The sequence below is a fragment of the Periophthalmus magnuspinnatus genome, chromosome 12 (genome assembly GCF_009829125.3).
Source record: "Periophthalmus magnuspinnatus isolate fPerMag1 chromosome 12, fPerMag1.2.pri, whole genome shotgun sequence".
NCBI lineage: Eukaryota > Metazoa > Chordata > Actinopteri > Gobiiformes > Gobiidae > Periophthalmus > Periophthalmus magnuspinnatus.
The window spans coordinates 3,394,130-3,412,872 of NC_047137.1; the positions used below are offsets into that span (position 1 = coordinate 3,394,130).

At 36.3% G+C, this 18,743-nt stretch overlaps 1 protein-coding gene across 1 annotated transcript; it reads left to right on the top strand.

The window, feature by feature from the left end:
* The first annotated feature begins 13,734 nt into the window (after window positions 1-13,734).
* slc2a11l (solute carrier family 2 member 11, like) lies at window positions 13,735-17,999 on the top strand. The gene is made up of 10 exons (XM_033976388.2): window positions 13,735-13,773; window positions 13,931-14,029; window positions 14,115-14,278; window positions 14,350-14,474; window positions 14,608-14,737; window positions 15,349-15,497; window positions 15,771-15,958; window positions 17,247-17,357; window positions 17,547-17,648; window positions 17,907-17,999. The coding sequence occupies exons 1-10, from the start codon at window positions 13,750-13,752 to the stop codon at window positions 17,997-17,999; spliced, it is 1,185 nt and encodes a 394-aa protein (XP_033832279.2). The 5' UTR covers window positions 13,735-13,749.
* Window positions 18,000-18,743: the final 744 nt, after the last annotated feature.

Below are 18,743 nucleotides of genomic sequence, written 5' to 3' on the forward strand. Positions count from 1 at the left end.
ACAAAAGGGGGTGCGCGCACATACCCACATATGCCTATGATAGACGTGCATACACACACACATTTTGCATGTTAAAAAGTCCTATTCGATTTTACAAATCCTATTATAATCCAATAAGAATCCAATAAGACAAATAAAAAAAGATCACTAGTACTGCTACTACTACGAGTGGGAAAAGTCATGACGACATCAATAGCATAGCCTATGTCTCGCTATACAAACTTGCAAAAGTAGCTAGATCTTCCATTGTCGCCATAGTTCCTCATTTTACAGACATTATTTCATCATTTCTTATCACGTATATTTCATGATTATTTGGAATGACATTATAACATTAAACTATCACATGGGCTCATTTTGAGGTTGTGTAATGTAATTTTGTGAAACGTAATTTCATGACAGTATCTAAAACGACTTAGAAAAAGAAACTGAGCTGAGCTGATTCTCGTCTCATCCTTTACATCATCACAATCTTAATGATAGTTGCAGATCACACTAGTTGATTTGTGCCAATAAAAATAAAATTCTAGAACAAATTAAGTAGATAGCAGTGGGCGTGTATCTGTGGGATAGAGCAATAACATCTTGATCGCAGGAGGATAAAGATTACTCAAACATGCATGAATCACTCTAAATACAACTTCAAGTGGGTAGATGAGAAGGGCGACATTTAGCCTCTAAGATGGTTGAAAGATGATTTTGCATAACACCTGCTTTAATGGGTGAGGGGTTTATTTTTGGCACATTTGAGAAAACAAAAAGATACAAATAAAATCAGCTAGAAACATTTGGAAATAGATTGAACTGTTTCCGTTGAATTAAAGTCAACTCAAATAAATAATAGATTTAAAAATCTGTACTTTTGCTTAAGTTTTTCATGTGATACTTTTATTTAATATTTTTTGCTACTATATCTGTACCTTAAATTACTTAGCAAATGTAAAACTTCTTCAACCACTGCTTAAATGCATCAACCCCACAGACAGTGTAGCCTATATAAATGGACATTTCTAACCTGCTGACCGTTGCATTCCAAATAGATAGTGATCATCATTGTGCTTCCGGCTCCATCAACTCTGGATTCAATTCAATTGACATTGTAATCTCTTCATTTTTCTTCAATGGGATCCTGGTGTTTTTATTTTGCTATTTTATTCGTGATTCAGGATATGAACATTAATAACAGATGAGCAGGCACCATCTTTCCCCAAGGTTGCTCCTGCTAGCGTTTGCAGCAGGTTTGATTGACAGCATTGCTAAGTTTGTGCTCCTTGCTAAACCAGCAGTGTGGGCGGGAAGGGGCATTACTTTCAACAGCCTTGCTCCAGATTGGCTCTGTGGTTGCTATGATACTCACTGTCAGAATTCCAAATATAGAACTGGGCTCCAAATTCGCCGCTACCTAGCCTTAATGAGCTTCATTTGAGTGGAGCTGAATGCTTCTTGATATTCATAAATCATGTAACATGATTAATGATTATGGTAAATGACCGAAGAAAATAAACTAACTAACTATGGGTGACAACTTAGTCCACTTCTTTATACAGTTTATGATCAACCTACATGTGCACTGTGGATATGTTTTCAGATACTTTGCTTTTTTACTCAGCAAAGTGCTGAGAATTGGTTAAGTTGAGCTGAGTTTTGTTTCTCGAGTATGGTTCTACTGCTCATGTTGTAAGTGTGATTAACAGGAGACATACGGCTGCCGCTGAGCCAACAGGACTCTTTTGTATTCACTGGCCTGTGTTTTGATCACAGTGACATTAGGTGGGAGATGTGGAAGACACATGCAAAAGTGTGCTATTTGCTTAGTAGACAGAAACAGTAACTCCACTTGTTTTCCAGGTTTGTCCCAGGACATAACAGTTTTACAAACTTTGGGGGGATTCATCCATTTTGCCAATTTTTGTACTGTGTTTTTGTAAGGATGTAAGTTTGGTGAATCTTGAAGCTGAACCAGTCTTAAATAAAAGACTGGGGTTAAATTCTGAGCTCTCTCACACAATTTGCATTCCGACTAGACCTGATCCTAGAAATTGAAATAAGGGCATACTCATTGATATAATCTTAATAAACTAGCCCTATAATTATAAGGCAAATGCCCACTGGATTTTAGCAGCCACTGTCCAATTGGGGGAATTCGAAAATTTAAAAAAAGTTAAAAAGACACATCCTTGTGTAAAGGTGAGAAGATCTTATTGATATATAAATATGTCAATAAGCAAGTCTTCATCTCTGACCTTTATCACAATGATCAGCATTCCCTGAAATGTGTTATGGACTTAAATTGTTTTTATCAATACATTTAATGAAATTGCAGACTGATATGAACCTAAAAAAAAAAATTAGAACGGTCCTAGGTTCAACACAGAAATTGTAAGTTTAATTACAGAAAGAAATGCTTTCCTGAAAACTGCACAGATAACTAGGTCAGATCTGGATTGGGCATTTTTTTCTCAAAAAAAAAGAGGATCTTTTTCAAGAATTAGAAAAGCAAATACCTAATGTCTGCGCTGATAAAAAGTCATGGAAATCAGGCAAAGTTCTATTGTAAATTCTAAAGAGGAAATTTGTGACGTTTTAATAGGCATTTTTTCTCTGCATGTGATGTTTTGATGGTGGTCCTTCTGATCTTGATTATGTTGAATAGGAACCTCTGGCAGATAGCAGTCACATTTTCACTTACATGGAAGTACATGGAAGTCTTAATTGCTCTCCTCTCTGTAAGAATATTCGTTTCCGGTGTAAGCGTCAAAGAGGACCAAGAGACTGAAACATAAAGTTAGAAGGGTTTAATGAGTTCCACACAGGTAAAGTGTCATAACCACTGATGCAGGAACCGAAGATTCAGACTCGGGTAAAAGTTTTAACCAAGTTTATTTACAGATACGGAAATGTGAATGAAGGTAGACAGAGCAGACAGTTGAGAGCGGTGTCGTATGCAGTAGTCTTGGAGCAGGTCATGGGTTGCAGGGTCAGAGGCTGTGGTGTTCATACCGGTCGAGGTGAACTGGATCTGAGTCGGAGGTGTTTGTACTGGTCGTGGAGAGCTGGGTCGGAGGTAGAGGTGCAGAGTGGGTCCAAGAAGCGGGATCTGGCAAAGAATGAGATCTTAAATGCAAAACTAGACAGAGCCAAGCAGAACAGTACCATGGTGGATGCACGGATGAATAAACTGGAGCATGACATGAAGAATAACTTTTGGAAAAAAGACAAGACAATATGGCCCTGAATGTTGGATCCTCAGTCCTTTTGTAGTCACAGGTGCAGCTTGATTGAAGGTGAGTTGCAGGTAAGTGTGGAAGGAACCAGAATCTCCGCCCTCTTCTGGTGTGCATGGTGTTACACATTAAGAAACTTTAGGCAAGTTTGAAGAAGGTGAGTGTTTCAGAACCCTCTGAAAGTGAGGGTCACACATTCCTGAGATGTGGCTTTAACCAAAATGACCAGAACATAACTTGTTATCTTGTCGTCCACAATCCTTGTAATCTCACACGCTGGTCTCCACAGCGTCCTGGTGATCCCTCACGCAATCCATCTACTGGTGGGCACGTGTTATTTACCTTAGCATTAGCAAATCAAGATACCAGTTTGGTGTAGTGCTGTACTGCTAGAAAATACCTTACTGCTCCATAGACTCAAAGAAGTCCATGGGAGCTGATGACCTTGATCCAAAATTTTGATTTGCTGCCCGATATTTAATTCAACCTCTTTTACATATTTTTAATTTGTCTATTTAAATAACATTTATCTCAGAATTATGGAAAACAACACACGGTTTGCCTTTACATAAAGGTGGGACAACCGAAAATGTTAGTAATTTCCGGACAATATCTAAATTACCTTGTCTTGCAAAAGTTTTAGAAAACTTAGTTGCAAATCAAGTTACAGTTTATTTAAATAAATGCTCCATTTTGAAGTCTTATCAGTCACAAAATGGCATAGTACTGTCTCTACAACCACAAGTTTTAAACAACACTTTCACAGCCCTTGATAGCAAATTGTGTAGCACTGTTTATTGATTTAATTAAAGCTTTTGATACAGTAGATCATAAAATCTACCCAGAAATGCCTGAAACATATTGGATTTGACAATGCTACATGTAATTGTTTCCAAAATGATCCAGGACCGAGGCAAAAGATACCGATTTTTTTTCACTTTACGCAAGGCTCAATTTTAGGCTCGTTATTTTTTACTATGTTTATTTATTCCATCGATTACAATTTAAGAGAAAGCCTCATACATTTATATGCAGATGACTTGTTTTGTATGCAAGTACTTCCTCCCTCCTCCCTGATCAGGTGATTAAGTGCAGCAAGATGAAATAAAAAATTCCCTCAAAATATACAATTTAAGATATTTTAAGTGATCTGCAAGTTACAGATCTTTATACACTAAATGGTACACTGATGGAAAAAGTCATCACCTATAAATATTTTGGGTTTTGGGTTGACAAAAACTTATCCTTTAAAATACATATCTCGGAACAATGTAACAGTTTAAAAATCATTTTATTATAGAAACAAATCTTCTATTCCACTGAATTACAGAAAAGAATTTGTTCATGCAACCTTCCTTTCTGTATTAGATCATGTAATATAAATGCAGACTTCAGCCTATACTTTGAAATCTTTAGATACACTCTTTCACTTACCCCTTCATTTCTTAACAGGTGATGAACTGAAACCCTATCACTCTGTGCTCTATGAAAAAGTAGGTTGGCCATTGCTATCTGTCAGAATATCTGGTGATAAACATTTATACTCACACCTGCGCCTCTTTTTAATGTTTTAAATGGACCTCTGTAGTTATTTGTTTTGTTTGTATTGTCCTATATTTTCACAGGGTGCTCATGAAAAATAACTAATTTGGCTGTGTAAATAACGATAAATTAAATAAATGAAAATTTCCCCTCACGCCTTAATCTATGACAGGGCCATGCAATTTGGCTTGTCTATATGGTTAGTTTTTTCACACATTGGCCTATAGAAAATGGACAGGTTGCTCTAAATCCCTTGTTCATAACAGTCAGGATGGTATTTGACTGCCGTGGCTATAGGCACATTTGGATTGGCTTTGATCCCCTACTTTGTTTAGGAGCTCTTCGGCTCGGTTATGTTAATGTTAATTTTTATTTGACAAGAGGGACATTGCACAGTAAATGTAGGACTTCAGGGCCAGTGCAAGCTCTGGGCTTCAAACATGTCCACCATTTTGAGTCAATGGGCAGACATCAGTGGCATGGGTGCCAGTTTAGCCTAGCTTTTTCTGCATGTATTTATATTTTAAAAAGAGATGTGCTTTTTAACATCTCTATTTAATTAATATGGATTTTTGTTACTTGGATTTTAATTCCAAATTGATATCACAGAGCTAACCTTATTGTTTTGAAATATTTGTCTAGCTAACAACTAGCCTACATTAAACGTTCCAAAAAAAAAAACAAAAAAAAAAAAAAACAATTGTACAAAAAAATTAACAATCACTCATGCCTGAGGTGAAGAAGGCCGTTCCTTTAGAAATGGTCTCTGTGGTTTTGAGAAAATGTCAAACTTATGTGAGCCTATTACAGAGAAGCCTCAAATTGATTGTTTAAAACAAAAAATCTGATGGCAATAAAGCAAATGTAGTGAAAAAATACCTGTGTATTGTTATGCACATATAATTTGTTTGGTTGCGGGAATGTTTCAGACCATGTTTGCAGGAGTGCCATTGCAAATGGACAAGAAGTGGTTGAGTTAAAAATATCCCCCTTTGTCAAGTTATTTTTACTCGATGTACGATTCATCTCTCTTTTAGGATGTTTTATCTTGAACCGTGTAACCCCCTTTGAGTGTAGTACATCATGTATTTAATATGATAAATTAAAAAGCATATAAAAGCGTATATTCTGTTTAGTGTGTTTTAAGAAACCTTCTTACCTGTTCTGTTTCCAGACAGGCTTTTGACACCTCCATCACTTTTGAGGTTTAATCATTTCACTGTTACATTGTGTATCCTGATTTCTCCTCTTGTCCCCACTGTCCTGTCAAACATTTGGTCTTGTCGTCGTTGTCACAGAGCTCTGAAAAATAAAGTTTCATTGATTGATATAGGAGAGTGATTATATTTATTACTTTTTAAAATGTAATGGCTTGGATTTGATTAAATGTTTATGTTTTGGGTGATGGATTCACTAGTTAAGTGAAAAACTTTGAGAAAATATTCATAAAATGTACTTCCATTGTAATTTATTAAAAACACAAAACCACTAATATTGCTGAATGCTGACTCTTAACTTTTTCTAAAAGCTTAAAAAAATAAAATAAATTTCTTAATCCATCAAACACCAAGAATATAAAATATGACAGCATTGGAGAATATTGGAGCGTAACTACTGGTATGCTGTTTATTTCATTGTGATTTAGTTCATTTAGTTTCATATGAGATTGTCCAGGTTAGATTAAAAATTATAATGCATAAACTCAGCATCTATAAAATGTCATATTTCATGTGACACAATTTTGAACACATAAAAATAAATAATAAGAAGGGATAAGAGCAATCTTTTGCATAAATTCTCAATTCAAAGCAAAACAGTGACTAACTTTACAGGTGGCAGTATGCAGACACAATTTTGTAGTTTGTGGGTCATTTGTTTTAGTATGATAGTAAGATTTTTTTTTTAATTCTTATTATTATTATTATTATTTTATTTATTTTTTTCAAAATAAATATTGGAGCATGTTGTTATTGTGGAAAATGTACAATTATAGGTAAAAAGTTTTCCATTTGCAAAGCCCGGTGAGTTTTAAAATACAAAAAAGGTTAATTCTTTGTTACAGCAGACACAGACAGGACAGGGCCCAGGCCTGCCCTGGTCACCTTCTACCACAGACTGATAGCCTTTCGGTGTCCCGAGTCTCTTCTACTCCGTTATACCAGAATGACAAAGCTACATACATTTCAAAGCAGTGACTTTTGTTTCACACCCGTAACATCATGAACTTTTACACCTGAGAACAGGAAAAGACAGCAAAGGCTTTCCTGGAGGATGGAGAAGGAGCCTTCACACATGTTAATATTTGACCTGGGTCTGACACACTCACACAGATCAAATGCATTTAAAGACATATGATAAGAATATTTTCTTCACAGCATTAATATACTTAAATTTCTGTTACACTTTCTCAATTTTGATTATTCATTGATCATACATCATAAACAATCATTGCCACAAACAAAACATGTACAGAAACGTTAATTGTTGTGGATCAATTTTTTTTTTAATATTCAGGAAGATGAAATCGGTTCCATTATTGTTGACTGAGGCAAATTCAGCAGTTCATCATTATGTTCAGTTCAGTTTGTTTACCATTTGTAGTCAGAAAATAAATGCTGTTTTAGCATGATGGTTGTGCTTTTCAGTTAAATCTTTCCCATCACCTGTCCTCTGTCCCTTTGTCCTCCCTCTGACCACACATGGCTGTAACCTCCGTCTGCACAGAGCTTGGCGTCTCTCTGGCCATAGCTCATCTCTGGAGTTGTCCATCAGTCCCTGTGTCATCTTCAGGACTGTGGTTGGGAACACGAGGAACAGGTTGAGTTCTTTTGAGTCACATGAAAAGAAGTGAATGGCTGAACTTTTCTGAAGTTTTACTCTAATGACATTGAAACAGAGGGATGGTTTTCATTATGTAGGTCTGCTTCTGTCCAGGAGAAGACCATGTGTCTTTCTGCTCAAGAAAAGACCATGTGTCCTCTTGCTCAGGAGGTGCTTTTGGTTCAGGTCCAGGTGTAAAATTATCTCCTGGCTTCAGACCATTCAGCTGTGGTGATTGGTTCACTGCGGTTGTCTTTGTCTTGAAGGGCGTTGTCAAGTTACAGGTCTTAAAGTTAATGGAAAACAACCTCTAAATGATAACACCTGTTTTCTTGCAATTCAATTTTGAAAAACTAAAACTATACATAAAAATTAATCAAAACATAATATAACTATACATAATATAACTATACATAACATAATGTAACATAACTATGTAACAATTAAATCTAGAAATTAAGTGGATCTGTTGAAACTGCATACAGTCATTTTCTTATTGATTGTTTACAAAGACTCAAAACACACATTTTCTGATAATGCACAATTTACACCATGCAGTTTGACTGATCAGGTCTAAGGACACACAAACATACAGTTGACATCTGGTGTCACACTCTGTACTTAACCATTTTCTTTCTTTCTTTTTTTTCTTTTCTTTTTTCCTGTTTTTTCTTCACATTTATTGTGAGTGAATTAGAGCATAGTGTGGACATTATGTAAATTTACATTTGTCTGCATTTTGCACTTACATAATATCTCCATTCTTAGACCTATGCACTGCTGAATTTACTCTCCCCCATGAAAAAAGTTCAGCCGTCCTTATCTCACATTTTTGCCTTTTACCAATAAGTAACCCTAGATAGGAGTTTCACCCAGTGACTGCTAGATAGCAGGGACTTCCACCCGTTTGACTGTTTACTAACTAGTTACAACTAGAGGGGAATTTCACCCATGACTGCTTGGTAGTTAGCTACAATGACTCCTAAACCTTACTCTGGAAAATAAATTCAAGTAGGTCCCAGTACTAGATATTATATAAAGCAAAAAGTAGCACAAATAAACCCGTGTTCACCTTTAAAACGCAGAGGGTCTGTGGCTTAGAGGGCATTCCCATCTCCAATGTCCAGCTTGACAACAGATGAAGTAAGGTTCATTGGAAAATCTTCTTTCGATTTGCTCTCCTCCCACATGTGCTCTGCTTACGTGTTGGCTGATGAGTCTGTAGTTGTCTATGAAACTGCAGTTGGTGATTTTCATTTTCTTGTTGTTAGGTCTTAAAAGGATGAGCAGGATGAAAAGGATGAAAAAGTCCAATCAAGTAACAGAAGTATGGGAATTGTGAGAAGAATCAAAAATGGTATAGGATCAGAACAATGGCCATTGGGTATTTTTAGAGATTTCCAAGTAAAGCATTTTGCATTTCCAAAATACATTGTCCTCTGATTTACCAGTCTTTGTAGATGAAGATTTCCTTTTCAAATGAAATCAAATGTGTATTGCAAAAGCTCACCAAGTAAAACTTGTTTGAATCCAGTGGTGATGATCCAGAATAGAAACCTGGACAACCACTCGTGGATCCCACTCTTTTGACACCATTATTGTTGTGGAAAAATCACAATTCTTGATGAAAAGCAATCCATTTGCAAAGTCCAGTGAGTTTTGAAATACAAAAAAGGTTTATTCTTCGTTACAGCAGATACAGACAGGACAGGGCCCAGGTCTGCCCAGGCCACAGACAGCCTTTCAGCAAGTCTCTCCTACTCCATTCCCTGAGTATCTCTGAATATTTATACCAGAATGACAAAGCTACATACATTTCAAAGCAATTACTTTTGTTTCACACCCACAAGATAATGAACTTTTACACCTGAGGACAGGACAAGACAGCAAAAGCTTCCCTGGAGGATGGAGAAAGAGCTGGGTCTGGGTCTGACAGACGGACGCAAATGCATTTAAAGACATACGATAAGAATATTTTCTTCACAACATTAATATACGTAAATTTCCATCACATTGTTTAACAGAAAAACAAGCATGATTAATTTATCTCCGTCTCCTATGGACACTGGATACCAGAGTAGTGACAAACCTGCTCCTCAGCCACATCTGCCTCTTATTTTCATTCCCATTACTGCTGTACAGAGACCTCTGAATCCTGACATTCCTGATGGCAAACTAGTTGCCATAATTACTGGCAGCAATCCGGAGAAAGTGCCATGCTCAAGGGCACAGTGGCTCTAATGTGGTGATTTTGCCTTTTGGGATTCAATATGATTTCATGACTGTGCTGAATTGCTGTTGCAGTGATTGTTCATTTGTAAATTTGTCATCTGTAATGGGGTGAATTATCAGTCATCTTGAACCCATGACAGGCATAATAGCTTTATCTGTCTGACAAAAATGGGCATGAGCAACAGTGATGCGCATGTAGAGTGGTATGTTTCTTTTACTTTGACACTTTGAGACAACATCTGTCAAATTATTAAACATATTTTAATAAAGCTTTTGTAAGGTTCTGTGTTAGACTATAGTTTTGCAGTCTGATGTTACATACAGCTGGCCTTAGTGGTGCCACCCTTACCATTATCCTAGCACTGGATCTTTTTTTACTTCACATGAATCATATACTTAATTATTTTATAGGGCATATACATTTGCAACTCATGAGCAATTAAAAGTTGTTTACTACTGAAATTATTTATTGACATTTTTGGCTATGTACTTCAAAGAGGGGGTATTTTACTTCAGTGGTGTATTAACCACTTACACAGAAGATATTTAGACCACATGTTACCTTTTATTTGAAAATAGTATATTTGCCAAAAACAATGTATGAACATGTTTTATAAGTTTCACTTTCATTTTTGAAGTGAAGTCACTGCAAGGACGGTTCAAACAGGGCTCAGGAGAGATGGCAAAAATACACAAATATGCATGGATGACATATAAATCTTCTTCAGGCATGTTTTTGATGTAGGAGCAAAATAATAACAAAGCTAAAAAGAAATTGATTTCGCATAATAACCCATTTTTAATATAAGCTAGCCTACACCTCTTGCTACTGGGCCATGTCAGTAAAAGTCTGTTGTTTGGTTGCAGTTGTCACATGATGTGAATATGTGTCTTGTCTGTTGAAGGCTGAACAGCTCCTTGTAAAGTGAACCTGTGATCTATGTATAATTGATGATGATCGAGCGTTGCCATGACTGCCCTTTGACTTGGGTGGATCTCAGTGCTTTGGCAAAACTCCTTCAGTGTGCTTATACTTAGCCTCTTCTTCACCACTCATCCTGATATCTTCTGAGCTCCTGCCACCTCAGAGCCCATAGTCAAGTTAAGATATGTTTGTGGGGGTTCGTCCAAATGCGAAAGGTCACAACACTGTGTGATGAATCTAATTCCACTGTTGTATTCCTGGAGTCAGAAGAGTGGAAGGTCTGGGGTTTAATTAAGTAAAAAAATGCTATTAATGTAATTGCACTGCATTTGTAAATGATCTAAGGCTTTCATTAAGATAAGTCATTAATGTACGGATAAAGGTTATTTTGTCCTTATTTGTTTTCCAAAGGGCTGTGAAAGTCAGACAACTTTAGGACATTAATGGTTGATATTTTCCATTGGAATCGTTACAAACATCTTGTACTATAAACAACTAATAATAATAATAATAATGCCTTACACTTGTAATGCGCTTTACAGGCTTGTCAAAGCCTCTCAAAGCACTACACTATAGTCATTATTCATTCATTTCCACACTTGGTGATGGTAAGCTACTATTGTAGCCATAGCTGCCCTGGGGAGACTGACGGAAGCGAGGCTGCCAATCTGCGCCATCGGCCCCTCCGACCACCACCTATCTGGTCTCTATAACTAGAGAGCATGTCTATTGATGGTTGGAGAATTGGCCTTTCTTTTGGTTGTTTTCCTCATCCAATTAAGAAATGTTATTGTGAAATATATGTAGAGTATGACAGAAAGAGGTGAAACCCTGGCTGATCTTCACTCCATGTGCTGATGGACAGATGACAGGAGCATTACAGTCATCTTTAAAGACTGGACAATATCCTCAGCTGTGCATATGACTGAAAGGTTTTTATTCTGCACACTTCTGTTTTAATGGTAATTTTATGATCATTATTTGTGATTATTTATGTTTTGATTTGTGTGATTTTAATATCTTTCTTATTCTATAAAGCACTTTGAATTACCTTATGTACGAATTGTGCTATACAAATAAACTTGACTTGCCTTGCCTATTCTCAGTAAATTGAAATACACACTGCAATCTGCTCTGAACAACAATGTAAAAGTCTGAACACAGAGCTGATGATGTGCACATGAGCAGCTGGGATTACATCAGTCAATGCATGACTTTTTAAACAGTGGGTTTAAACGCTATCAGACAGCTAAATAAAAGCAGTAGTTAAAAAGACATTAAGTGAACAAAACATGTAGTTGTGTTCTAAACAATGTATTAATACCTTTGCAGTGACCTCATAGATATGTGAGTCTTAAAACTCATCAAAACAGTCAGTTCTTTCTGGCCAGTTTATATATAAAAAAACAAACAAACAAACAAAAAAAACAAACCCTCAAATTAAAGTTTAACTTGAGTAACAGGGTTACATCACATTGACATCACAAGCTGACATCACTTGAAAGGTTAAAGTGCATATGACTTTTTTTTTTTTTTTTTCATGTTTTCCCAACTATTGGTTTGGGTGGATAGTACCTTAGTTTTATAAATATTAAGTTTATAAAACTAAGGTACTAAGGTACAAATGTTGTGGAAAGAAAGTTGAGAAGAACTGTACAAACGAGTTTATAGAGATTATAAACTTTACTAAAATATATTTAAAAGCTTGCAAAACTTATTATTATTATATTTTTGGTAAAATCTTAAATACATTTATATTAACCCATGTGTTAAACTGGACACTATTCTCAATTTGAAACTGCAATGTGCTCTGAACAATGTAAAAGTCTGAACACAGAACTGATGATCTGCACATGAGCAGCTGGGATTACACAATAATTTGGCACAAGCAAGATTGTGATGGCAGCCCGGTGTTAATAGAAAGACACAATTAATTTAATAAAAATCTCACTCATCAGTTGTCCAGGAAATATTCTTCGCAAAGATGCCTCCCATTACCTGTAACAACTTTGAACGTAAGTAGCGGGACACCTCTAGTCTTTTATCCAAAGTGTAAAGAGATGCTTGTCAGATGTTTTGCTATTTTGTGATCCATTTTCCAATTTCAGGGTTTTCCATTTGCTCTCTTTGCTCGAAGTGGTTATAAAACCAGTCACCCTTCTCCTGTGTATTTGTCAAGTGTAGCGTTTTCCCTGATCCTATTTATAATCAGTGCAATCCTCACTCTCCCCCAAATACACTCAAGCACATCTCTATCTTTTTCTCTCTGTTCCATGCACCAGTTAATGAAAGAAAAACTCACAATGGTCACAGAAATAACTTGAATCTGACAAAAGTAATAATAAATAAACATTCTATGAAGTTTAACCAGTGAAAGTCAGACATTGCTTTTCAACCATGCTTCAACAGAATTATTTAAAAAATAAAATAAACTCATGAAACAGGCCTGGACAAAAATAATGGTACCCTTAACTTAATATTTTGTTGCACAACCTTTTGAGGCAATCACTGCAATTAAACGATTCCTGCAACTGTCAATGAGACTTCTGCACCTCTCAGCAGGTATTTTGGCCCACTCCTCATGAGCAAACTGCTTCAGCTCCTTTCAAAGATTTATTAAGATTTATTAAGATTATAGATTTATTAAGATTTTTATATATATATATGTATATGTGTGTGTGTGTGTATATATATATATATATATATATATATATATATATATATATATATATATATATATATATATATATATATATATATATATATATATATATATATATATATATATATATATATATATATATATATATATATATATATACACACCCCCCCCCACACACACACACACACCCACACACACACACACACACACACACACATATCCTCATTCAGTTTTCAGTTTTCTTTGTCTCTGGTTTTTAAAAGTTAATCATTTGACGTTGGGCAACCCTTTAACATGGAAAATCTGAAACTAGAGTGAGGGCAGACACAAAGACAACTTCAGCTATGTCCCAGAATGATCCACTTTTGGTAAGTTTTTCTCTTTCCTTTAGATATATAATTTGTGTGTGTTGTTTTTCTTAACTAAAACCAAAAGCTATTTTGCTCTCTGAAGGAAATATGTTTACAGTTGTAACCGAGCATTTTATAATAATACGTAAAGTTTAACACAGTTTTGCATGTTTAGCTTGAGTGTCCTCTGGTCATCGCTGCCATTTTCATCTGTGGCATTGGAGGGCCCTATCAATATGGATTCAGTATATCCTCAATGACCTCTCCCTCTGTAGTGAGTCGAATTTATGGATTAAATACAATAAACTATACCAAATCACACAAAAATGTCAAATAATAATATTGGAACTTCGTTGCAGTTCATCCAGGAGCTGGTGAACATTACCTGTGTGGAGAGATACGGTGTTAACCTGGAGAAATGGCAGATTTCTCTGATCTGGTCTTTCATTGTGTCCATTTTCTGTATGGGAGGGTTATCATTGTCTGCCCTGTTGGCTAATTCTCTCATATCAAAATTTGGCAGGTCAACAAACATGTAAACATATTTAAATCGCTGTTATTGAATGCTTAAAAACTCTCTTTCTTGTCCAACAGAAAAAAATTGCTTTTACTAAACAATATTCCAGCTCTAATTGGAGCTGTGTTGATGCTCCTAAGTAAGACTGCCATGTCTTTTGAGATGATAATGGCGGCACGCTTTCTCCAAGGCATGAATGCTGGTAAAATGTATTTTCTTAATCTTATTAACTCTAGCCAAATAGATTTTGATTGATGTATGCACTATTTAGATGCCTGACTAGGTAATGTACTGATACTGAGCTGTATTGACTATTTATAATGCATCTTGTTTAGGACTCGGGCTCATAACTAATACCATATACTTGGTTGAGTGTGCCCCCAAAAGGCTGCGTGGGGCAGTGGGGGTCACAGTGGCCTTGTTTATATCTTTTGGGAAATTCAGTGGTCAGCTTCTGGGGATCAGGTGAGAGCAACACGGCAACAGACACTGAAGACAAAACAGAAGTGGGTCAGAGGGCTGGCTTCAAATAACAATGGACACTTTTCAGGCAACATTATAGGCAGCCTACTGGGAACACAACAAAAATAAATCTGCCACAATCTCAGAATTTTTAGTGAGATAAATTTTCTCCTAATTAGGTTGCATAGGTTTTCTTATGCCATGGCCATGTCAGAAGAATCCACCTATGTGTAAATGATTGTGTCCTCACCTACCTTTCTTTCAAAATATTAATGTGGCAATATATCATGAGGCACTTATTGGCAATACAAATACTGATACAGGCATGTGTATGGTGATGTGATTATAAATAGTCAAGTTATGGCTTGACTTATCCATAAGTCAATTGTGTTTAGATATTAATACCCTTATGGACATAAGGACAGTTGCCATAGCTATTCATATTCTAACTCAAAATATAATGATTACATTACTATGTTGAAATAACCTGTTATTGTTCCTATGTTGAAATAACCTATGGAACCAAGCTGAACAAATGAGGAATTACACAGATGTCATCACTAAGGGAAAGTTACTATGTCTTCACTATGTTTAAGTCCACTGTATCTCCACAGTGAGTTGTTTGGCACCAGAGAGAGGTGGCCCTGGCTACTTGGTTTCACTGGTTTGACATCGCTTCTTCAGCTGGTTACTCTGCCACTGTTGCCAGAGTCTCCCAGCTTCCTGCTGCTGGCCGCAGGAGACCAACAGGCCTGTGAACAAGGTGGGATCATTAGGAACCCTCAACATTGCAAAGCTGGGTAGAGAGGACTATTGAAGTATCTAAAATTCACACTTAGTCTGAGAGTTGAGTTTCAGTTTCTTTAACATAGAAGCTAACTGAACTTTTATTTTCAATATACCATGACTATACTGCTTGGATAGTTTAAGTCAAATCAAAGATTCTTCAAATTTGTCAATGGTCTAACACCAGCATGATCTAAAGATGACACTGAACCAAAATAATTACTTGACTTTACTTGTTCCCTCTGGTTAGCTCTAAAGAGGCTGTGGGGGGACAGGAACTACCAACTGGAGATGGAGGAGATGCTGAAGGAGAAGGTGATGCAGAAGAATGCAGGGACGCAGACAGTACTGCAGCTGTTAAGAAACCATGACATCCGCTGGCAGCTCCTTTCTGTCATAGTCATATTCTCCTCCCTGCAGCTGTGTGGCATCAATGCTGTGAGTCACAATGTGCTCCTCAAACATGGCATTTATAAAGTACACTCAGCTTTTAAAGCTGCTTACTCTCTGCATTTAAGTTAAGGATAAGGTTGTGTTAGGGCCATCAATCAATGCATGACTTTTTAAACAGTGGGTTTAAATGCTATAAGACAACTTAATAAAAGCAGTAATTAAAAAGACATTAAGTGAACAAAACATGTAGTTGTGTTGTACCCAATGTATTAATACCTTGGCAGTGACCTCACATAGTCAGATATGTTTTCAGACTCTGAAAACTCACCAAAACAAAAAATACAAAACTGATCTAAACAACAAAATTTCGGGAGCCAACTAATTCCAAGTCAGTTCTTTCTGGCCAGTCTAACTTGAGTAACAGGTTTCACATTGACATCACTTGAAAGATTAGAGTGCATATGACTTTTTTCTTCTTTTTTTTTCTAACTATTACTTAGTTTGGTGGGAGAAATGTACAAAAATCCTTCATCTATGTCATCAACACAGAAAATTCCATCCAAAAGTACAATGCACACACAAGAAAGTAACTTCTCAGCCTGTTTAAACATTCCTTTCACAAAATAAAGATGCTTTTTATTTTTATTAGTCTAATCATAACTACTGTGTAAATTAGAAGAGTTTTGGCCCTGTTTGCAGTATGGTTACTGCCAGGTAACATGGAATTAACATGGAATTACCTCTCTAATCTACAGTAACCTATGTCTTATCTGCTACCCGTTTCCAAAAAAAATATAAACTTCACTAAAATATATTTAAAACCTTGCAAAAACTGGGTATTTTTTGTTAAATCTATTTATATTAACCCATGTTTTAACCATTTTTTATGTGAAAAATGAATCTTCTTACTTGACATCCATGCTTTAACTGAAGGGGGATAACTGAATTAAACAATAATCTCATTCATCCAAAAAATACATTTTCCACATTTTCAAGACTTTTATAAAATGCAGAAATAGGCTGCAGAATAAATCACATAATAGATCACAATAGATTCCCTTATCATTGCTGGGGGAAAAAATAATGATTTGCTGAAATGATTAATTATTGAAAGCAGGAAAATAATTGCAAAATGCCGATTACTTGATATTGATGGCCCCAAGCAATGCGTGTCTGGCAACGATACTCAGCAAGATTCAAATGAGGCTGACACTGTGCAGGCCTAGTGTAAAAGGAGGCTATACTAATGGTTCATATGATCGCCACACATTTATAGAATACATTGCTCACTTTGAACAGCGAGCTAATACTGTGTCCATTCTCTATTGTGCAGGTTTACTTTTATTCTTATGAAGTCTTCCGTCAAGTGGGAATCGGGGAGGAGAACCTCCGTTACGCTGCGCTGGGAACCGGTTTGTGCGAGCTGTCCGCCTCTTCATCCCTGGTGAGTCGTACACGCTCGCCTCAGTGCTGCTGGGTATGGAACTCAACGACTGTGACCTTTGAAAACCATTACATGTGCTCTTAAGATGCTGGATGTGTCCAATTGCCTCACCACTGTCACTGCAGCGCCCCCCTGTGGTACATTTGCATGCCTGGATGTTTAATGGGCTTTTCACTATTGTTTTGTTAGTTTTTCATAGTCCAGTATTCAAGCAAAAAGATGATCCTGTTCAGAGGATACGCCTTGATGTCGGTGATGCTGGTTCTCCTCACCATCACCATGTATCTGCAGGTGACCACCTATACAACATCAGACTGTTATTCACATCTTAAACAGAGAGCTGCAGAGCTGCACAGTAAATTGCAAATAAACTAGTCTTTTTTTGCAATGGCAGGACTGTAATTGCATGTTATCAAAACATAAAATAAAAATGTCATCACTCTACTCTCTGTTACTTAACAACAGTTCTTTCATTGTGGGTTCTGTCACAGCATTTCACTTTTAGCACTCCTGAAGTAATGTATTCACGTGTATTATTTTTCCCTTTAGAAACATCTATCATGGATGCCCTACTGCAGCATGGTCCTGATTTTTCTTTTTATATTATCTTTCGCAAGTGGACCGTGTAAGTCTCTCATTTAGAATTCTCTAATTGTAATGATTATAAAAGCATATTTTATTGGTTTCATGATGATATATTAGGAATAAGGATAATAATGCACCATTCACCACTACGTTGCATCGTTACAATCAAATTTATCTCATCAGTGGTAATTATTAAGGTAAGATGGGTTGAATCTGGATTCTTTTGCAGCTGGTGTCTCTACTCCTGTTCCTGGAGAGCTTTTCACACAGGCGTACAAGTCTGCAGCCTTCACTGTCGGGACCACTGTCAACTGGATTGGACTGTTTTGCGTGGGAATGCTCTTTCCCATCTTAGTTGTAAGCACTATTTTATATTTTATTGACATGCAATATTTTACATTAATTTTTTTTTCTTTTGCAGGAAAAAATTGATTACTTTTGTTTCCTAATATTTTTTATTTTCTGTGTCTCCACTTGTTTGTATATGAGGTTTTGCTTTCCTGAGATAAATAATCTTTCACCTTTGGAGATTGCTGCAGAGTTTAAAAAAATGCACACTAAATCTGAAAAAACACCTTCCAGTCTGCTAACCAAATACAATGGCACAATACAGGAGACAAAGTTCTGACAGTATTTGCTTCAAAAAGTACAAATTAAGCTATGTCTTCTATGGATTAACAATAAAAAATTGTACAGTTTTGACCTTAAACTCAAATCGAGTTTAAGGTAACCAATGCTTACCTTAAAAATACACTTTGGGATTGGAAAAATGGGTCAATACATTTTCAAAAGGATTAGCAG